This window comes from Armigeres subalbatus, chromosome 2 (assembly GCF_024139115.2).
Source record: "Armigeres subalbatus isolate Guangzhou_Male chromosome 2, GZ_Asu_2, whole genome shotgun sequence".
NCBI classification, from domain to species: domain Eukaryota; kingdom Metazoa; phylum Arthropoda; class Insecta; order Diptera; family Culicidae; genus Armigeres; species Armigeres subalbatus.
In genome coordinates, this window is record NC_085140.1 from 369,234,254 (window position 1) to 369,255,490 (window position 21,237).

Sequence of the window (21,237 nt, forward strand, 5' to 3'; positions counted from 1 at the left end):
ACAAAACAGGCCTGTAGATCATTGGTTATCCTGTACACCTGATGGCCTTCACTTCAGGGATTTCTTGGATAATCGTGAAGATCTTCCATATGCAGATTCTATCATATGTACCACAACGGCTACATTACATTTACAAAACAGGCCTGTAGATCATTGGTTATGCCTGTAGACCTGATGGCCTTCACTTCAGGGATTTCTTGGATAACCGTGAAGATCTTCCATATGCAGATTCTATCATATGTACCACAACGGGTACATTACATTTACAAAACAGGCCTGTAGATCATTGGTTATCCTGTACACCTTATAGCCTTTACTTCAGGGATTTCTTGGATAACCGTGAAGATCTTCCATATGCAGATTCTATCATATGTACCACAACGGGCACATTACATTTACAAAACAGGCCTGTAGATCATTGGTTATGCCGGTAGACCTGATGCCCTCCCCTCCAGGGTTTTCGTGGATAACCGTGAAGATCTTCCATATGCAGATTATATCATATGTACCACAATGGGTACAATACATTTACAAAACAGGCCTGTAGATCATTGGTTATCCTGTACACCTGATGGCCTTCACTTCAGGGATTTCTTGGATAACCGTGAAGATCTTCCATATGCAGATTCTATCATATGTACCACAACGGCTACATTACATTTACAAAACAGGCCTATAGATTATTGGTTATGCCTGTAGACCTGATGGCCTTCACTTCAGGGATTTCTTGGATAACCGTGAAGATCTTCCATATGCAGATTATATCATATGTACCACAATGGGTACATTACATTTACAAAACAGGCCTGTAGATCATTAGTTATGCCTGTAGACCTGATGGCCTTCACTTCAGGGATTTCTTGGATAACCGTGAAGATCTTCCATATGCAGATTCTATCATATGTACCATAACGGGTACATTACATTTTACAAAACAGGCCTGTAGATCATTGGGTTATCCTGTACACCTTATAGCCTTTACTTCAGGGATTTCTTGGATAACCGTGAAGATCTTTCCATATGCAGATTCTATCCATATGTACCACAACGGGCACATTACATTTACAAAACAGGCCTGTAGATCATTGGTTATGCCTATTGTAGACCTGATGACCTTCACTTCAGGGATTTCGTGGATAATCGTGAAGATCTTCCATATGCAGATTATATCATATGTACCACAATGGGCACATTACATTTACAAAACAGGCCTGTAGATCATTGGTTATCCTGTACACCTGATGGCCTTCACTTCAGGGATTTCTTGGATAATCGTGAAGATCTTCCATATGCAGATTCTATCATATGTACCACAACGGCTACATTACATTTAAAACAGGCCTGTAGATCATTGGTTATGCCTGTAGAGCTGATGGCCTTCACTTCAGGGATTTCGTGGATAACCGTGAAGATCTTCCATATGCAGATTATATCATAATGTACCACAATGGGTACATTACATTTACAAAAACAGGCCTGTAGATCATTGGTTATCCTGTACACCTGATGGCCTTTACTTCAGGGATTTCTTGGATAACCGTGAAGATCTTCCATATGCAGGTTCTCTCACATGTACCACAACGGCTACATTACATTTACAAAACAGGCCTGTAGATCATTGGTTATGCCTGTAGACCTGATGGCCTTCACTTCAGGGATTTCTTGGATAACCGTGAAGATCTTCCATATGCAGATTCTATCATATGTACCACAACGGGTACATTACATTTACAAAACAGGCCTGTAGATCATTGGTTATCCTGTACACCTGATAGCCTTTACTTCAGGGATTTCTTGGATAACCGTGAAGATCTTCCATATGCAGATTCTATCATATGTACCACAACGGGTACATTACATTTACAAAACAGGCCTGTAGATCATTGGTTATGCCTGTAGACCTGATGACCTTCACTTCAGGGATTTCGTGGATAACCGTGAAGATCTTCCATATGCAGATTATATCATATGTACCACAATGGGTACATTACATTTACAAAACAGGCCTGTAGATCATTGGTTATCCTGTACACCTGATGGCCTTCACTTCAGGGATTTCTTGGATAATCGTGAAGATCTTCCATATGCAGACTCTATCATATGTACCACAATGGGCACATTACATTTACAAAACAGGCCTATAGATTATTGGTTATGCCTGTAGACCTGATGGCCTTCCTTTCACTTCAGGGATTTCTTGGATAACCGTGAAGATCTTCCATATGCAGATTATATCATATGTACCACAATGGGTACATTACATTTTTCAAAAACAGGCCTGTAGATCATTGGTTATGCCTGTAGACCTGATGGCCTTCACTTCAGAGTTTCTTGGATAACCGTGAAGATCTTCCATATGCAGATTCTATCATATGTGCCATAACGGGTACATTACATTTTACAAAACAGGCCTGTAGATCATTGGTTATCCTGTACACCTTATAGCCTTTACTTCAGGGATTTCTTGGATAACCGTGAAGATCTCTTCCATATGCAGATTCTATCATATGTACCACAACGGGCACATTACATTTACAAAACAGGCCTGTAGATCATTGGTTATGCCTGTAGACCTGATGGCCTTCACTTCCAGGGATTTCTTGGATAACCGTGAAGATCTTCCATATGCAGATTATATCATATGTACCACAAATGGGTACAATACATTTACAAAACAGGCCTGTAGATCATTGGGTTATACCTGTACACCTGATGGCCTTCACTTCAGGATTTCTTGGATAACCGTGAAGATCTTCATATGCAGATTCTATCATATGTACCACAACGGGGCTACATTACATTTACAAAACAGGCCTGTAGATCATTGGTTATGCCTGTAGACCTGATGACCTTCACTTCCAGGGATTTCGTGGATAACCGTGAAGATCTTCCATATGCAGATTATATCATATGTACCACAATGGGTACAATACATTTACAAAACAGGCCTGCTTGGATCATTGGTTATCCTGTACACCTGATGGCCTTCAACTTCAGGATTTCTTGGATAATCGCTGAAGATCTTCCATATGCAGATTCTATCATTATGTACCAACAATGGGCACATTACATTTTACAAAACAGGCCTATAGATTATTGATTATGCCTGTATGAGACCTGATGGCCCTTCACTTGTAGGGATTTCTTGGATAACCGTGAAGATCTTCCATATGCAGATTATATCATATGTACCACAATGGGTACATTACATTTTCAAAACAGGCCTGTAGATCATTGGTTATGCCTGTAGACCTGATGGCCTTCACTTCAGGGATTTCTTGGATAACCGTGAAGATCTTCCATATGCAGATTCTATCATATGTACCACAATGGGTACATTACATTTACAAAACAGGCCTGTAGATCATTGGTTATCCTGTACACCTGATAGCCTTTACTTCAGGGATTTCTTGGATAACCGTGAAGATCTTCCATATGTGAATTCTATCTTCATATGTACCACAACAGGGCTGACATTACACATTTACAAAACAGGCCTGTAGATCATTGGTTATGCCTGTAGACCTGATGACCTTCACTTCAGGGATTTCGTGGATAACCGTGAAGATCTTCCATATGCAGATTATATCCTTGTGTACCACAATGGGTACAATACATTTACAAAACAGGCCTGTAGATCATTGGTTTATCCTGTACACCTGATGGCCTTCACTTCAGGGGATTTCTTGGATAATCGTGAAGATCTTCCATATGCAGATTCTATCCTTATGTACCACAACGGCTATATTCACATTACATTTACAAAACAGGCCTGTAGATCATTGGTTGTATGCCATGCAGACCTGATAAGGCCTTCACTTCAGGAGTTTCTTGGATAACCGTGAAAGATCTTCCATATGCAGAGATTATATCATATGGTACCACAATGGGTACAATACATTTTACACAAAACAGGCCTGTAGATCATTGGGTTATCCTGTACACCTGATGGCCTTCACTTCAGGGATTTCTCGGATAATCGTGAAGATCTTCCATATGCAGATTCTATCATATGTAACAATGGGCAATTACATTTACAAAACAGGCCTATAGATTATTGATTATGCTCGAGACCTGATCTTCACTTCAGGGATTTCTTGATAACGTAAGATCTTCCAATGCAGATTATATCATAGTACACACTATGGGTCATTACATTTTCAAAACAGGCCTGTAGATCATTGGTTATCCTGTACACCTGATGGCCTTCACTTCAGGGATTTTGGATAAACGTGAAGATCTTCCATATGCAGATTCTATCATATGTACCATAACGGGTACATTACATTTACACAGTGTAGATCATTGGTTATCCTGACACCTTATAGCCTTTACTTCAGGGATTTCTTGGATAACCGTGATGATCTTCCATATGCAGATTCTATCATATGTAACCAAGGGTACATTATATATACAAACAGCCTAGATCATTGGTTACGGTTTAAATCTGAATGCCTCCACTTCAGGTATTTCTTGGATAACTGCGACCATGCTCCATACACATATTCTATTCTATGTTCCACAATGTACACATATCATATCAGAACAGGCCATAATAATTGAATTTATGTTATTTTATGTAACACGGTATGATACCGCATAAATAACTAATTTGGTGTACTTGTAGAAATCGCACACCAATACCAACAGATTTATTTGACAGCAATCCATCGAATTTAAACTGGACGAATGAAAGTTATCATGAACGTAAACGGATTTTCATAAGACAAATTTAAAAATTTTGAAGGGTGTTTTGATTGCCGATTCTCGATAAACTATGATTTGTTCAATACGCTAATAGTACACAATGAAAACTAGGAACTCTAAAATACGTGTTACATACAACTTTGTTAGAGTAAGTAGTTGATAGCGTATAAATTAGATTTAAAACCAAGCACTACCTACTACGGACGGAATTAGCTCACTACCCTAGTTAGTTTTTGTTTAATAATTATTACCGTAAATTTTGGTAACGATGTCTAGTTCTTCATTTCGTTGTTCAGTTAGAAGCTACTGCCAATAACAAAAGTGTTGGGGAAACGCAAAAGGAAGCTCCCCAACATAATTGTAATGTGGGGTGAAATAATGAACTCTTAGTAGCGAATAGAAATATTTCCAAAAAAGGAAATTTTTGAAAAACTTTAGTTTGAGTTTTAAACTTGTAAAAGCTTGTTTTTTTTTCAGCCGCGCGTTAGCATTTTCTAAGACGAAAAATGTCTAGTCACGCCTTCCCTCGGTAACCGAAGGTCTCAGTGCATTTGTTAATGGGTACGATATGTAGGGCTCAAATGGAGTCGGTTGCCATCAGCGGTTGTCTTCGGGAGGAAATGGACCGACGGAAAATAAAATCAATAAAATAAACCCGGTTTTAATAGTACGCAGGACATTTTAGTTTTTATACCCGTCGGAAAGTACGATCCTTCTTTAAAGACAAGCCTCCCGGAATCCAAATATAAATCTCAATACGGAAGCAATGCACAACTATTATTTTTATTAATTCAATAGCATGTGTTGAATAATTGCAGTTGTGCGCTACTTTCGTATTGAGTGGGGTGTCCTTGAAAACGCGAGTAGATTTAAATTTTGGTTAAGGGGGGCTTGTCCTTAACATACGAACAAAGTCCAAAATATTTACAACAATTTATTTTGAAACGGGATTACAGGAGGCTTATCCTCAACATACAAACATAGTCCAAAATATTTACAACAGGTTCTAACAGGTGTAGGTGCAAACGGCACTAGAGAAAATGGCACTGATAGGTGGATAGACCCTCTTATTTACATTCATTTAAATTCATAGTAAGAATCCTCAAGGAACGCAACTTGTTGCAAACAGATGATGAGTGATGAAGTGCTGGAAAAGATAGACTATTTCTACGCATTTTTGTATAAAAATTGTATTTTGGCCATAAGTCTGAGCCCATAGTCAGATCCAGCCAATTTTCAATAGCAGACAATGATACTGAATTCTCCGTCGAATTCAATTTTCTGCGATCGAATAAAGATAAGTTTCTTTTTACGCATAGTATTTGATTTGGAACTAAAATAGGTATACACTGTAGTTATAATTCGTGACTAAGTATATTATTGTGCCCAAATTTAAAGGACTAAGTGAAACTAGGTGAAAAATAAGATTGTATAAACGCGTCGGCCAAACAATGTAATTTAGCGCTTCAAAGTGAGAATAATTATAACATCAACAAGGTAAATCTCCACCTAATCTGTTGATTTTCCACCCAATGCTAATAATTTAGCAGGAAAAGTTTTCTACGCGATGAAAATATCATTTATTTATGGATTTCAGCGATAAGTTTCACGAAATTGAAAATACTGCTCCATTTTCAATATGGCCATCATGAAATCCGAGCAGAAAAATTTTGCTCTCATTTAACACCGTTATAAACTCTTTGCAATGCAAATATTCTTATTGGGGCCATTCATTTGACCACATCACGACCAAAAAATTGAGGATTTGATCGAGCTCTAAAAATATGGCTTATTAAGCTCTCTAGCACAACCGTAGAGTTGCTCATAAGATCAATCGCCATTTGATGTTTGAAGCTTTTTTAAATAGATATTTTTGTATTGTATTAAGACTAATTTAATCTTTGAACACAAATTTTAAGAAAAAAAAAGTTGCTTCGACTAAATGGAAAATTCGATTATATGCACTTTTTTGTACTGAAAAAGTCCATATAATCGAGGTATACCTGTATTTCGAACAACACAGCAATTCAAAACCAAATAATCAATCACATGCCCGATCAAACAGGCAGTTGAATACAGTGGAAGAAATTCGCACTAGCGAAAAAACGCATCCATACGTTAGGTCTCCAGCTTTGGATAGTTCAAAATCATTCTTCCATTGTGTTCATGTGTGCTAAACTTCCAAAATACGACCCTGCTTTAAATGCAACTCTACTATGCTGTCAAAAAGTACCCAACAAAACAGACATGCGCTACTGATCTGAAGACTAAACGCTATTCTAATTCTATGCTGCGATGGGACCAGCACTAAGCGGCAGTAGAATAATGCTACACGAGTGCAGCGACTCAAGAATGTTGTGCAAGGTGGAATTTTCTCCACGTCTACTCCCTACTTACAATGCATTGCATCTACGTAGCAGCAAGATGAATAGTTATTGCACAAACAACAATGTTCACGGGCTTTCCGCGCCAAGCGATGCATGAATCAGAAATTATGTAGCAGTTCATGCGAAAAGCTAAGATACGGCTGCACCTAAGTGACGAATGTTTCCTGACGTCTCAATTTAGATCGAAATTTAGTACGATATCCACTTCAGCCAACAGAACAAATCGTATATGCAAATGATTGTCCTCAGCATCTTCCTTCCTGGTTCGTCACGGGTGAAATCACCCCAAAAAGTCACCTCCGAATTTCCGTTCTGGGGGATTCAACTCGTTTAATGGACTCACACCGTTCTGTCTTTTTTTCACGACCTTATAAAACATCGAAATTAAATTCAGCACACCTCATAAAGAGCAAGCGGAATTTGTGCGGCACACGCTTTACATGATGATCGTGCGCTTTAGTAGTGAAGCTCGTATCGTATACAGCACCGGTAGTTGCAATCATTTAGGAAAATCTTTTCAGCTTGTAAAATTCGCAGCTTGCCCAAAACAATGGGCTGTTGCACGCTGATTGGGTGCGTCCATTTTTACCCTTCTGACGCCAAAGAAGGGTATAATGGTCTGTTGTAAGTCGTATTGCTTTTCATCGAAATTCTAAAATTTGTTTGTGATTCTGTATCTACCTTTTAGGCTATGTCTTGTCTGATTAGGGTCTGATATGTATTTGTCACCGTACGTGTATGGTATTTTTCCGTCATAAGCGAGACTATTCATAAGTTTCTTGGCAAAAAATGACGGCAATACAATTTTACTCAGTAACTGAGTAGATGAAAAACAGCGTATAATTAACAATAGCATAAAAAGTCAACTTTTCCATTTGTTCATATTAAAATTAGGAAAAATTGTTTTCACTATAAGTGGATCGTTTTTATCTGCGTTCTAAACACCAACCCCTGCCTGCGGTGAGTCAAGTTCCGTGATCTTGACCGTGAATGCCGTGGCTGGCTACTCACTGACCTAACTCAATTTTCACACACAGAATTGTCTTCGGTTTAGACTGCTGGCAACTTACTAGCGACAAGCGACAACGGTTCGCATTTATTAACGCTCTTCTGTGTTGCAGCTTAAACGAGATTTGACTGACAATGTATCATGCAATTACTAATCGTGTACAACGTGTTGGTCTTGTTTCCGCTCTAGCGTGTTACCGACGTGTGCTGGCCGGGAAACGAGTTGCCCCGCAATGGGTACGGAGGACGCTCATCTGTGAACGCGTGGAAGACTGCCAACGAGAATGTGGGGACGAACGCAGATTCCCATGCGAAGGATTCAACTACAGGTAAGCCATCAATTCAAAACAAACCTCACCATCACACATCTATTTTAATCCTTTTTTCACAGACTTGATCCTACTGGTCGAGGTCAAGGAGACTGTGAGCTAATAGATCAACCGCTATCCCAAATCGATCTATACTCAAGTCCCCATCAGCGGGATTCGAACCTCATCCGTGATCCAGATTACGACTACTACGAGCGTGATCGAAGCGCTTCTCACTCCTGTCGACCCAACTATGGTTGCAAGGACTGTGGCATAAAGCCTTATCGACCATCGATCGACTATGTCAGACCAACCACCTACCGGCCCCATCCAGAAAACTACAAACCGTTTCCTCCACTCGATCGTATTCCTTACGAAGAAAATCGTTACAAACCGATTACATCGATAGATAAGTATCGACCGCCAACCTTTACTCGACCTGACTACGATCGCTATGCTTCGGGCTACTATCCACCACCTGCTCCACCGCCATTCAAACCCAGCTACGGAGGGGATATTGACCGTTACGGATCAATCGATCATGATCAGTACAAACCCCCACAACATGGAACTTACGTTAGCGGATCGTATGATCGTAATGACTACTTCCGACCTTCCTATTCCTATCCGGAGGATGATCGACCATTCCTTCATAGACCTCGTCATCCATACGAAGATCGTGATTCGGCACCGCCACCACCGCCACCTCCTGCGCAATATCCACATACCTCGCACTCCGAAAAACCAAGCACTTTTATCCCGTACCTCATCGGTCAAGACGTACACAAAAACTGGGGTACTTATGGCGGAACTTACGGTCACAGCGGAACAGATTCTTACAAATCAACATCCGATTATTGGGGGCTACGAAACGAAGTCAAACGCTACGATGGACCAGGTTTCAATTACTTCGAATTGAAAAACGACAACCATCCGGAGGACAACACCATTTTAAGCTACGGCGGACGCAAATACAGTTACGAAGATTCGAACGCGCTAGCCATTCCGGATTACCGCCCGGATCGTGTTGCACACTTTGGACCCCAGTGGACGCGGCGACCCGGACACGATGAGTGTTCCGTGAAGTCTAGCGAAGGCTTCCGACTGCATAAAGGAATCGTCAAGTACGCACTGAACACCCCGACGGTGATTGAATGCGAACGGACGTGTTACTCGGAGTCGCGATTCCGCTGTATGACGTTCAGCTACCGGTATTCAACTATTTCGCGGGAAAATTGTCTACTGTGCGACCGACCGTACCAGCTGTTAGATTTCTACGCTGATGTCGAGCCGGACCGGGACTACGATATCTACGCGATGACGGATGACACTCGAGTATGCCGACCGGATGCACATCCACCGATTAGGGACGTTAATGCACGTAAGTTCGACTGACCAGTTCTTGAATTCATGAAGATTTAGTAAACTGCTGTACTGGAGCTGCACGCATAACTGTCCTATAATTATACGAAATCCATATTAATACTGGACAGTTATTCTTGCAGAGGCAGTATAATCCTTTAATCCCTGTTTACCGTAATCTCCTTAATCATAAGTTGATATTATACGAAACGTGGCAGCATCATAAAACAATTTGTAACGATATGCATATGTTGTCAACAACGGGAGGGGGGGCACGATACATGCATGAGAGTGAAGGATCCATCCGAAACAAATGCAACTTGTTGCTAAGGAATCGGTTAAGAAATGTGTTTTTACAGCAGTTTTAATTTTTAAAAGCCCTTAAGGCTCAAGAAAAATTGGACGCTGAAAAGAGCTTTCAGAATGATTTACCACCGGCGGTGTGTCGTCTGCCTCTTTCCGTCCTTCGAAACACTGAGGACGTCATTTTTGAACGACCCCTATGTTGTACCAACTATGTATGTTGAGTGGAGTTCAATCAAAGTGAATATCCTATATTCCGGGTATTAAACCACCCGACTTGGCATAGAAGGGAGACTAAAATGAGACATCTCGACCTTTCAGTTGTCGAGCGATATTAATCTGCATCATATTGATCAGCTCAGCACGAAACAAAAGGGACAATCAGCAATCACTCGAACGACGGAGCAGTTCGCCTGCCATACACTCAAGCCATTTTCGATTTCTTTTGTTAGATTATAAGGATATTTATCGTAGTTTTAAGTTTTAATAAATTATTGTTGAGTTTTGTATAAAATTAAATAGTTTACTCAAAGAACAAACAGACATTAATTTGCAATGTTAAAGCATTGTAAAAGAATAAAAGAATAAAAGAATAAAAGAATAAAAGAATAAAAGAATAAAAGAATAAAAGAATAAAAGAATAAAAGAATAAAAGAATAAAAGAATAAAAGAATAAAAGAATAAAAGAATAAAAGAATAAAAGAATAAAAGAATAAAAGAATAAAAGAATAAAAGAATAAAAGAATAAAAGAATAAAAGAATAAAAGAATAAAAGAATAAAAGAATAAAAGAATAAAAGAATAAAAGAATAAAAGAATGAATAAAAGAATAAAAGAATAAAAGAATAAAAGAATAAAAGAATAAAAGAATAAAAGAATAAAAGAATAAAAGAATAAAAGAATAAAAGAATAAAAGAATAAAAGAATAAAAGAATAAAAGAATAAAAGAATAAAAGAATAAAAGAATAAAAAGAAAAAAAAACAAAAGAAAAAAAGAATAAAAGAATAAAAGAATAAAAGAATAAAAGAATAAAAGAATAAAAAGAATAAAAGAATAAAAAGAATAAAAGAATAAAAGAATAAAAAGAATAAAAGAATAAAAGAATAAAAGAATAAAAGAATAAAAGAATAAAAGAATAAAAGAATAAAAGAATAAAAAGAATAAAAGAATAAAAGAATAAAAGAATAAAAGAATAAAAGAATAAAAGAATAAAAGAATAAAAAGAATAAAAGAATAAAAGAATAAAAGAATAAAAGAATAAACGAATAAAAGAATAAAAGAATAAAAAAATTAAAGAATAAAAGAATAAACGAATAAAAGAATAAAAGAATAAAAGAATAAAAAAATTAAAGAATAAAAGAATAAAAGAATAAAAGAATAAAAGAATAAAAGAATAAAAGAATAAAAGAATAAAAGAATAAAAGAATAAAAGAATAAAAGAATAAAAGAATAAAAGAATAAAAGAATAAAAGAATAAAAGAATAAAAGAATAAAAGAATAAAAAAATAAAAGAATAAAAGAATAAAAGAATAAAAGAATAAAAGAAAAAAAGAATAAAAGAATAAAAGAATAAAAGAATAAAAGAATAAAAGAATAAAAGAATAAAAGAATAAAAGAATAAAAGAATAAAAGAATAAAAGAATAAAAGAATAAAAGAATAAAAGAATAAAAGAATGAATAGAATGAAAGAATAAAAGAATAAAAGAATAAAAGAATAAAAGAATAAAGAATGAAAGAATAGAAGAATAAAAGAATAAAAGAATAAAAGAATAAAGAATAAACGAAAAAAAGAATAAAAGAATAAAATGATAAAAGAATAAAAGAATAAAAGAATAAAAGAATAAAAGAATAAAAGAATAAAAGAATAAAAGAATAAAAGAATAAAAGAATAAAAGAATAAAAGAATAAAAGAATAAAAGAATAAAAGAATAAAAGAATAAAAGAATAAAAGAATAAAGAATAAAGAATAAAGAATAAAAGAATAAAAGAATAAAAGAATCAAAGAATAAAAGAATAAAAGAATAAAAGAATAAAAGAGTAAAAGAATAAAAGAATAAAAAAAGAATAAAAGAATAAAAGAATAAAAGAATAAAAGAATAAAAGAATAAAAGAATAAAAGAATAAAAGAATAAAAGAATAAAAGAATAAAAGAATAAAAGAATAAAAAAATAAAAGAATAAAAGAATAAAAGAATAAAAGAATAAAAGAATAAAAGATTTAAAAAATAAGGATTAAATAATAAAAGAATAAAAGAATAAAAGAATAAAAAATAAAAGAATAAAATAATAAAAGAACAAAAAAATAAAGAATAAAAGAATAAAAGAATAAAAGAATAAAAGAATAAAAGAATAAAAGAATAAAAGAATAAAAGAATAAAAGAATAAAAGAATAAAAGCATAAAAGAATAAAAGAATAAAAGAATAAAAGAATAAAAAATAAAAGAATAAAAAAAATAGAAGAATAAAAGAATGAAAGAATGATAAAAGAATAAAAAAAATAAGAGAATAAAAGAAAAAAAGAATAAAAGAATAAAAGAATAAAAGAATAAAAGAATAAAAGAATAAAAGAATAAAAGAATAAAAGAATAAAAGAATAAAAGAATAAAAGAATAAAAGAATAAAAGAATAAAAGAATAAAAGAATAAAAGAATAAAAGAATAAAAGAAAAAAAGAATAAAAGAATAAAAGAATAGAAGAATAAAAGAATAAAAGAATAAAAGAATAAAAGAATAAAAGAATAAAAGAATAAAAGAATAGAAGGATAAAAGAATAAAAGAATAAAAGAATAAAAAATAAAAGAATAAAAGAATGAAAGAATAAATGAATGAAAAAATAAAAGAATAAGAGAATAAAAGAATAAAAGAATAAAAGAATAATAGAATAAAAGAATAAAAGAAAAGAATACTATATATAATAGCCCTGTTTGTCTGTCAGACGCAGCACGCGGGGAAATTCTAACAAAAAATAAAATATTTGACACTTCAATTCTTTTTTACTATCAGATGCAGAAAACAAAAGCAGTGACAACCTTAGACAACCAGACACAGCATTTGATGAAAAAAATCACAGACAACAGACGTTGAAAATTTTGAAAAACTTCCACGGAGGAACTAAGAAGAAAGAAGGTAGAACGAAGAAGGAAGAAATAAACAGGACGAAGGAACTAGGAAGGGTTGAAGAAGAAAGAAGGAAGAAGGAAAAAAATAATAAAAAAGGAAGAGGTAAAAAAGGAGAATGAAGTAGGAAGAAAAGGAGGAAGTATAAATAAGGAAATAGAAGAAGGAAAAAGAGAGAAGAATAAAGAATAAAAAATAGAAAATAAGAAAGTAATCTTGGCACGAATCAAAAACCAAATACAAGAGCCAAGAACAAAAAAGTCTTGTTCTTTTCCATGTTACCTCAAATTTTTTGAGCTGTATAGACTAAAAAATAAGAATTCCATATAAAAATTTTGAAAGACAACCAAAAGTTTGTGCCCCTAACGTCAAACGTGAATTTTTCTACTAAAATTTTAAGAAAATTATTTTGAGCTTTTTAGTGGAATGTCTTCACTGTTCATAAGACGAGTTTGTACCTTCCCATTTAATTCCACCACTTGATTGTGCCTTGATAGATACGTATTTCGACCTCAACAGTAAGGTCGTCTTCAGTGTCTCGTACTTGACTCGACTAAAATTGGTTTCTCACGATTTTTCAGCCTTTAAGTAAGATATTTACTTTTACAGCCTTCGTGTTCAGCATCAGCCTTATGAGTTTTCAGCCTTATGTGATTCAGCCTTTCGTGGAAGACCCGAGAAATACCACAAACACTCATTCAATAAATACGGATTCATGTAGTGGTTTGTTACCAACTTGTTGTCCCCCTCAAAAGCAGACGTCAGACGCCAAATAACTTGGCTGCGAATGTGCTCAGCACATGTTTCCGAAATAGACAAATTGATGCTAAGTTTGCGAAAAAGAATCCACGTGTCTTGGAGGGACTTGAATCCTCCACCTCCTACTCTCTAGACACTTGAAGGTCACGTTTGCGGAAAAGCCATCAGGGTCCGATATTACGGAAAAAAAGAAAAACTTAGATGGCTCCGTGGAAATAACGCACAGAAGGCAATCCTCGCATAGAACAAATCATACATAGTGTGCGTTGAATTGAACATGATATCAAATCAACTGTCATAAAGCCCAAAAAGTTGAATAGCGTGTTTACACCGTTTACACATGTACCTACTTATATAAATATGGAAGGACTCATCATCAGCTCAGCACCCTTTTCATGTCAATAAACCCAAAATGTAGGACTGGTTCCTAATATGTAGTGGCTCAGTACTAAAGCCAGTTAATCGAAGAAATGTCTATCAAATTAAGAAGAATGTTATACAGTTTCACGTTCTAAAACACTCATTTTGTTGGTAATGATTGGTGTTATCGGTGGCTTATTGAGTCTGGGTATAATTCTTCTCTCGCCGGGAGGCCGTCGTGACGGGTCTGTTAAAACTCCACCATGATTTGGGTCAGTGTGCTTCGAGCGGCAAACGATCGCTCTGGTAGGTCCTGCTGCTGATACATGCAGCTTTTACCAGAACCTTCTGTCAAGACCCCACCACATCCTAGGCAAATTTCACAGCTCACAGTGGGGTTGTTGAGACTCTTGGACATATTCCTTGTCCTTATTTTTCTTCAGATTGAATTAAATTTAGAAATGTCATAAATATAAATATAGATAAAACGGCGAAAATTTTGCATTAGCTGTCTTTGATCATTAGCCCGGAAAATATTCATTGGAGGCGCTTTGAATTTCCCAGGATTCCAAATTTTTCTTGCAATGCGTAATACCAACCTCCACCGCTGTTTTTAGCTCTTTGGGTTCTTTCACAAATTACGTAACGCTAAATTTGTTGAGTAACTCTTTTTGTGTGGAAGGTTTAATTGTTTTGTATGGATTGTAACGCTCGGCCTGAGCCCCTCCTTCCCACTACAGCGTTACGTAATTTATGAAAGGCCCCTTTTTCTGCAAATTGAACATCTTTTGGATGCTTGGGCAAATCAAGCTTAGTATAAGGGGGCGCCGAGAATACACGCTACGGCTCTGCAATAACCTATCACTCCGGCATATAAAAGCTCCAAAACATTCTCCCTTTCAGAATGCTTCATCCGGGTGATCGACACATCGCGCTTCTACAAGGGAATCGTCCGTGACTCGCTCACAGTACGATCGGTCGGCGAATGCGAACTAGAATGCATCAGGGCTTCCAAGTTTACCTGCCGGGCGTTCACCTACAGCTTTGGTCCGCATTCCATCAACTCCGTTATCGACAACTGTCAGCTGTCGGATTGGCCCGTCCGAGATATGGACAAAGATCGCCATCTGGTGTTCGACGATAGTTTCGACGTGTTCGAACGGGCAAGCTATGGACAAGGTTGCGAAATTCAACCCATCATCGACGATAAACATGCGAAGAAATGTGAGTAACAGGGAGATTGATTTACTAGTTCCATTCGATGATTTTGTGTTCCGTTTCATTAGTCTGCTATCTGGGTTATGGATCACCAGCCAAACTGCTGTCATCCGCCATCAAGAAGGTAATATCGGTCAACACGGAACTCGACTGCAAAAACGAATGCGTTCGGCTCAGGGAGACATCCGCATTCAAGTGTTTATCATTCAGTTTTGGGTAAGTTGTTCGAAAATTGATTAAATTGTAGTCTAATCTTATATTCCATTGCAGCGCTCAAGCTTCAACATACAATTGTGAGATGTCTGACCTAGATCAGAGCGAGCTCAAACTGGGAGTTCATTATGCCCATACTAACGATCGTGACTACTGGCTGTTCGCATGGAATCCATTCGACTACACGTGTCGAGATAAGATCACCACAATTAGCAGCGGCAATGGGAATCGCGTCAACCACGATCGCCGGATGGACATATTCCGGGAGCCGGGTAAAAACAGCACCTCCTCTGATAAGGACACTTCAAATTTTATCATTTTGCTACCGAACCACGCAAATAACAATAATAAGAATAACCACACCACTCATCATCCCTCGAAGCATTCCACCACAACCACTCACGATAACAGCAACGACTCAGACATGCACGCTCAAGCGCAAACGCAACAGCTTGACCAAGCTCATGATCACGATCAGAAACCTGAATAGTCAAACAGAAGTCACCTTCAAACCTTGAACGAAAACCAAGAATAATGAAATCATACACTCCACAAGTTCTAACTTCTATCTCTACATCAAATGAGTTAATTTCAAATCACGTCATAACTTCAAGATCATCTTCACCAGAATAGCACCTTCACAGAAAAACGTCCGGCTAATCTGCTTCTTCATCAAGGGTTCCGCGTCAATTCGTCATACGATATATTATTAATCCCTTCTTTTAAAACTGTGTTTTCAATTCATGTTATCAGTGTTAAACCATTATTATCAGAATTGGAATAACAGATTTCAATTGAGGCATCATCGTGTTTGAAGACGAATCGACCATAAGCCATCGTACGGCGAACCGGTGCGGCACCCTAAAGTCATCCGTCTTCACATTCGTTCCGCTTGAGTAACTATCCTTTTTATATGTATATTTGTCTCTCTTTTTATACCCGCTGTCTATGTGTGTCTGGTCGTAACAACGTGTCCTACCTTCCGCCCAAACCTTCCCGAAAAAAAATATCCTAATCTGATCCGCCATTACCATGACCGAACCCGTTGAAATCAACTCATACTTCAACCGAAACCGATTCAACGGGAACGCGGACCGGAACAATCAGGTGACGGAAGTTGGCGCCAGTACACCGTGTCGGGCAAACCATGCCGGCTCGGGACCAAGTGCGAGCGCAACAAGATCACTGGGTTCTACTCGTGCGAGATAGAGGGTGATGAGGTTGGTGCATGGGACTATTGCTGCAAACCGGAGCACCCTTGCGGCTACTCGCAAGGGTTCGAGTATCCATGGTAAGATTTAGACTCCCGTCACGCTGTCGATTGTTTGTGTTTTGTGTGTTAAATGTGTAAACGTTGACTATGATTATAGTCGCATTGTGTCATCGCATCATCAAATTTAGTTAGTAATTGTTTAAATGTTGTAGGTGCTAACTACCTTTTGTGATATATTGTCTATGATGGTAATATTCTTCATAATATATTCGAATGTGATTGTACAGTAATACTGTGTATCTTGAAAAAGATTTGAAAAATATTATGTCTGTATGTGTCTTATTGTAAGTGGGGAAATATGAGCATTATCATGTCATTATTAAATAATTTTGTAATTTTCCAGCTTTTTTCACATTCCCAGCAGCTATGTCAATTATTCACATTATTAGTATAAACACATTTGTCTTTAAGGACCTCCTCCTAATTAGTTAACATTAAAATAAGTTTATTTTGAATAATATTTTCATTCATATCGCATCATCTAATTTTTACAACATTTTTGTATGACAATCTATGGTACTGAATCGCACTATCACTAACAATGGACAATAATTCAGATACAAAATTTAGGGTATGTTTTGACAGGGCAAGTGAATCGAGCAAGGCTTTTGAATTGAATGTAAATTTATCGTCTTAATACGCCCATCTCCAAGCAACAATTGAGGTTGTACCAGAGTCCTATAGCGTACTACAAAACCTAATGATAAACCTTCCCTGCGGTCCTTACAGTTTCCACCTCCTGTAGATCTAATTATGCCACGCCCAGTTGGCCCAGTTTTATTGCAATATGCAATATTGCAATATTTACATATGAGTTTTAAAACTGAATTGTGAATTCACAACATCGTAAATACAAAATGTTTTGGTCTAAATGCACAATAAATTATTTTTAAGTCATAAATCTGTGTAAGTCAACGAAAAAAGAGTAAACATTTTTAGGTATGTATTTTATGTTTGCTACGGTGATTTTGACTTTTGCTATACCTCTGGCCCCGTTACCTTCCCACTTCCCACTTTTCAGTTCTTACTTCTTACTTCCCAACTAACAGCAACATGCTGAATTATCGTCTTAGTATACTCAATTACTTAGGCCCTAATTAGACTAGCGCGCCACTAGCGAAGTTAGGTTTAACGAACCGATTGCGCCAACTTCGATAATCCTCCATTTCGGTTTTCAACTTGACTAGCGATATTTACTAGATTTAAAAGTGGTCAAACATTATTCACATACATTTGGCGAAGTTATCCAGTTTTTTAGGATTTTATATTGGGGATCTTTAGATTTTTTTCCATTTTGCGGATTCCGTAAAGTTCTTTCGCAGCTGTCAAAGTTCTTCCGCAGGCAGGCTTGAAAATCTTTGCAACACTGAAACAAAAACTAAATATTTGGTGTTGTCATCGAAGTATGCCATGCGAAACAACAGACAAAATGTATGAAGTGACAGCTGCGGTAGTTTATGTTGAACCGGAAAAGGAAAAGCTTTCTCTGGAATGAAGCTTTGTATGAAGCTGTATGGATCGTCACACTTCACTGACACCCCCTCCTTTAAGCGTTACGTAATTTCCCTTATTCAGAAAATAAGGGAATTGTTCTTCAGAAATTCAATGATTCAATTATTTAGTTTACATCTAAACAGATAACACTGAATCAACAATTTGACGCCACAATACACGGTTCGAGGCCGCATCTCTCCATCCTCGGATACGCCCCACGCTCGCCAAGTCGTTTTGCACCTGGTCTGCCCATCTCGCTCGCTGCGCTCCACGCCGTCTCGTACCTGCCGGATCGGAAGCGAACACCATCTTTGCAGGGTTGCTGTCCGGCATTCTTGCAACATGTCCTGCCCATCGTACCCTTCCGGCTTCAGCTACCTTCTGGATACTGGGTTCGCCGTAGAGTTGGGCGAGCTCATGGTTCATTCTTCGCCGCCACACACCGTCTTCTGGCACACCGCCAAAGATGGTCCTAAGCACCCGTCTCTCGAATACTCCGAGTGCTTGCAAGTCCTCCTCGAGCATTGTCCATGGTTCATGTCCGTAGAAGACAACCGGTCTTATAAGCGTCTTGTACATGACACATTTGGTGCGGTGGCGAATCTTTTTTGACCGCAGTTTCTTCTGGAGCCCGCAGTAGGCCCGACTTCCACAGATGATGCGCCTTCGTATTTCACGACTAACGTTGTTGTCAGCCGTTAGCAAGGATCCGAGGTAGACGAATTCCTCGACCACCTCGAAGGTATCCCCGTCTATCGTAACACTGCTTCCCAGGCGGGCCCTGTCGCGCTCGGTTCCGCCCACAAGCATGTACTTTGTCTTTGACGCATTCACCGCCAGTCCCACTTTTGTTGCTTCACGTTCCAGGCGGGTGTACAGTTCTGCCACCTTTGCAAATGTTCGGCCGACAATTTCCATGTCATCCGCGAAGCAAATAAATTGACTGGATCTGTTGAAAATCGTACACCGGCTGTTACACCCGGCTCTCCGCATGACACCTAGCGCAATGTTGAACAACAGGCACGAAAGTCCATCACCTTGTCTTAGTCCCCGGCGCGATTCGAACGAACTGGAATGTTCGCCCGAAATCTTCACACAGTTTTGCACACCATCCACAGTTGCTTTGATCAGTCTGGTAAGCTTCCCGGGGAAGCTGTTCTCGTCCATAATTTTCCATAGCTCTACGCGGTCTATACTGTCGTATGCCGCCTTGAAATCAACGAACAGATGGTGCGTTGGGACCTGGTATTCACGGCATTTTTGAAGGATTTGCCGTACAGTAAAGATCTGGTCCGTTGTCGAGCGGCCGTCAACGAAGCCGGCTTGATAACTTCCCACGAACTCGTTCACTAATGGTGACAGACGACGGAAGAAGAACTGGGATATCACTTTGTAGGCGGCATTGAGGATGGTGATCGCTCGAAAGTTCTCACACTCCAGTTTGTCGCCTTTCTTGTAGATGGGGCATATAACCCCTTCCTCCCACTCCAGGCAAGTGGCCAGCTTTTCCGGGCCCATCTTGATGAGCTCAGCTCCGATACCATCCTTACCAGCTGCTTTATTGGTCTATAGCTGTTGAATGGCATCCTTAACTTCCCTCAAGGTGGGGGCTGGTTGGCTTCCATCGTCCGCTGAACTGACGTAGTTATCTGCTCCGCTGCCTTGACTTTCACTGCCTGTACTCTCAGCGCCATTCAGATGTTCCTCGTAGTGCTGCTTCCACCTTTGGATCACCACACGTTCGTCCGTCAAGATGCTCCCATCCTTATCCCGGCACATTTCGGCTCGTGGCACGAAGCCTTTGCGGGATGCGTTGAGCTTCTGATAGAACTTGCGTGTTTCTTGAGAACGGCACAGCTGTTCCATCTCCTCGCACTCCGCTTCTTCCAGGCGGCGTTTCTTCTCCTGCAAAAGGCGGGTCTGCTGTCTCCGCTTCCGTCTATAACGTTCCACGTTCTGCCGGGTACCTTGCTGCAGCGCGACCGCCCGCGCTGCGTCCTTCTCCTCCAGAATCTGTCTGCACTCTTCGTCGAACCAATCGTTCCGTCGACTTCGACCCATATACCCGACGTTGTTCTCCGCTGCGTCGTTAATGGCTGCTTTGACTGTATTCCAGCAGTCCTCAAGAGGGGCCCCATCGAGCTCACCCTCTTCCGGCAACGCTGCCTCGAGATGCTGCGCGTATGCAGTGGCGACATCAGGTTGCTTCAGTCGCTCTAGTGGTCAGAGTCGATGTTAGCGCCACGATATGTCCTGACGTCGATAATGTCGGAGAAGTGCCGTCCATCAATCCGAACGTGGTCGATTTGTGATTCTGTCTGCAGTGGTGATCTCCAGGTGTACCGATACGGGAGGCTGTGTTGGAAGTAGGTGCTGCGAATGGCCATATTCTTGGAGGCAGCGAAATCAATTAGTCGTATGCCGTTTTCGTTCGTCAGCCGGTGTGCGCTGAACTTCCCAATAGTCGGTCTAAACTCCTCCTCTTGGCCAAGCTGAGCGTTCAAATCTCCTATGATGATTTTCACGTCGTGGCTTGGGCAGCTGTCGTACTCACGTTCCAGCTGCGCGTAGAATGCGTCCTTATCATCATCAGTGCTTCCGGAGTGTGGGCTATGGACGTTGATTATGCTGAAGTTGAAGAACCGGCCTTTGATCCTCAACCTGCACATTCTCTCGTTGATCGGCCACCACCCGATCACGCGCCTTTACATATCGCCCATCACTATGAAA

At 38.6% G+C, this 21,237-nt stretch overlaps 2 protein-coding genes across 11 annotated transcripts in view; one reads left to right on the plus strand and one right to left on the minus strand.

The window, feature by feature from the left end:
- The window catches only part of LOC134213046 (endonuclease G, mitochondrial), a 458,875-nt gene that overhangs the window by 431,297 nt on the left and 6,341 nt on the right, over window positions 1–21,237 (minus strand). Inside the window, exon 3 of one of the 6 annotated variants that reach the window (XM_062691563.1) lies at window positions 5,760–5,854. The exons of the other annotated variants lie outside the window; for them this stretch is intronic. Coding sequence (XP_062547547.1) covers window positions 5,775–5,854 — 80 coding nt within the window. The 3' untranslated portion in view covers window positions 5,760–5,774. Of the gene's footprint in view, window positions 1–5,759; window positions 5,855–21,237 lie in introns of those variants that run through there. 6 annotated transcript variants of the gene reach the window in all.
- The window catches only part of LOC134213042 (uncharacterized), a 125,980-nt gene that overhangs the window by 99,951 nt on the left and 4,792 nt on the right, over window positions 1–21,237 (plus strand). For all 5 annotated transcript variants that reach the window (XM_062691540.1, XM_062691542.1, XM_062691543.1 and 2 more), the window contains 6 exons: window positions 8,293–8,431; window positions 8,494–9,791; window positions 15,213–15,533; window positions 15,596–15,743; window positions 15,798–16,012; window positions 16,848–17,031. In XM_062691540.1, coding sequence (XP_062547524.1) covers window positions 8,293–8,431; window positions 8,494–9,791; window positions 15,213–15,533; window positions 15,596–15,743; window positions 15,798–16,012; window positions 16,848–17,031 — 2,305 coding nt within the window. The remainder of the gene's footprint in view (window positions 1–8,292; window positions 8,432–8,493; window positions 9,792–15,212; window positions 15,534–15,595; window positions 15,744–15,797; window positions 16,013–16,847; window positions 17,032–21,237) is intronic.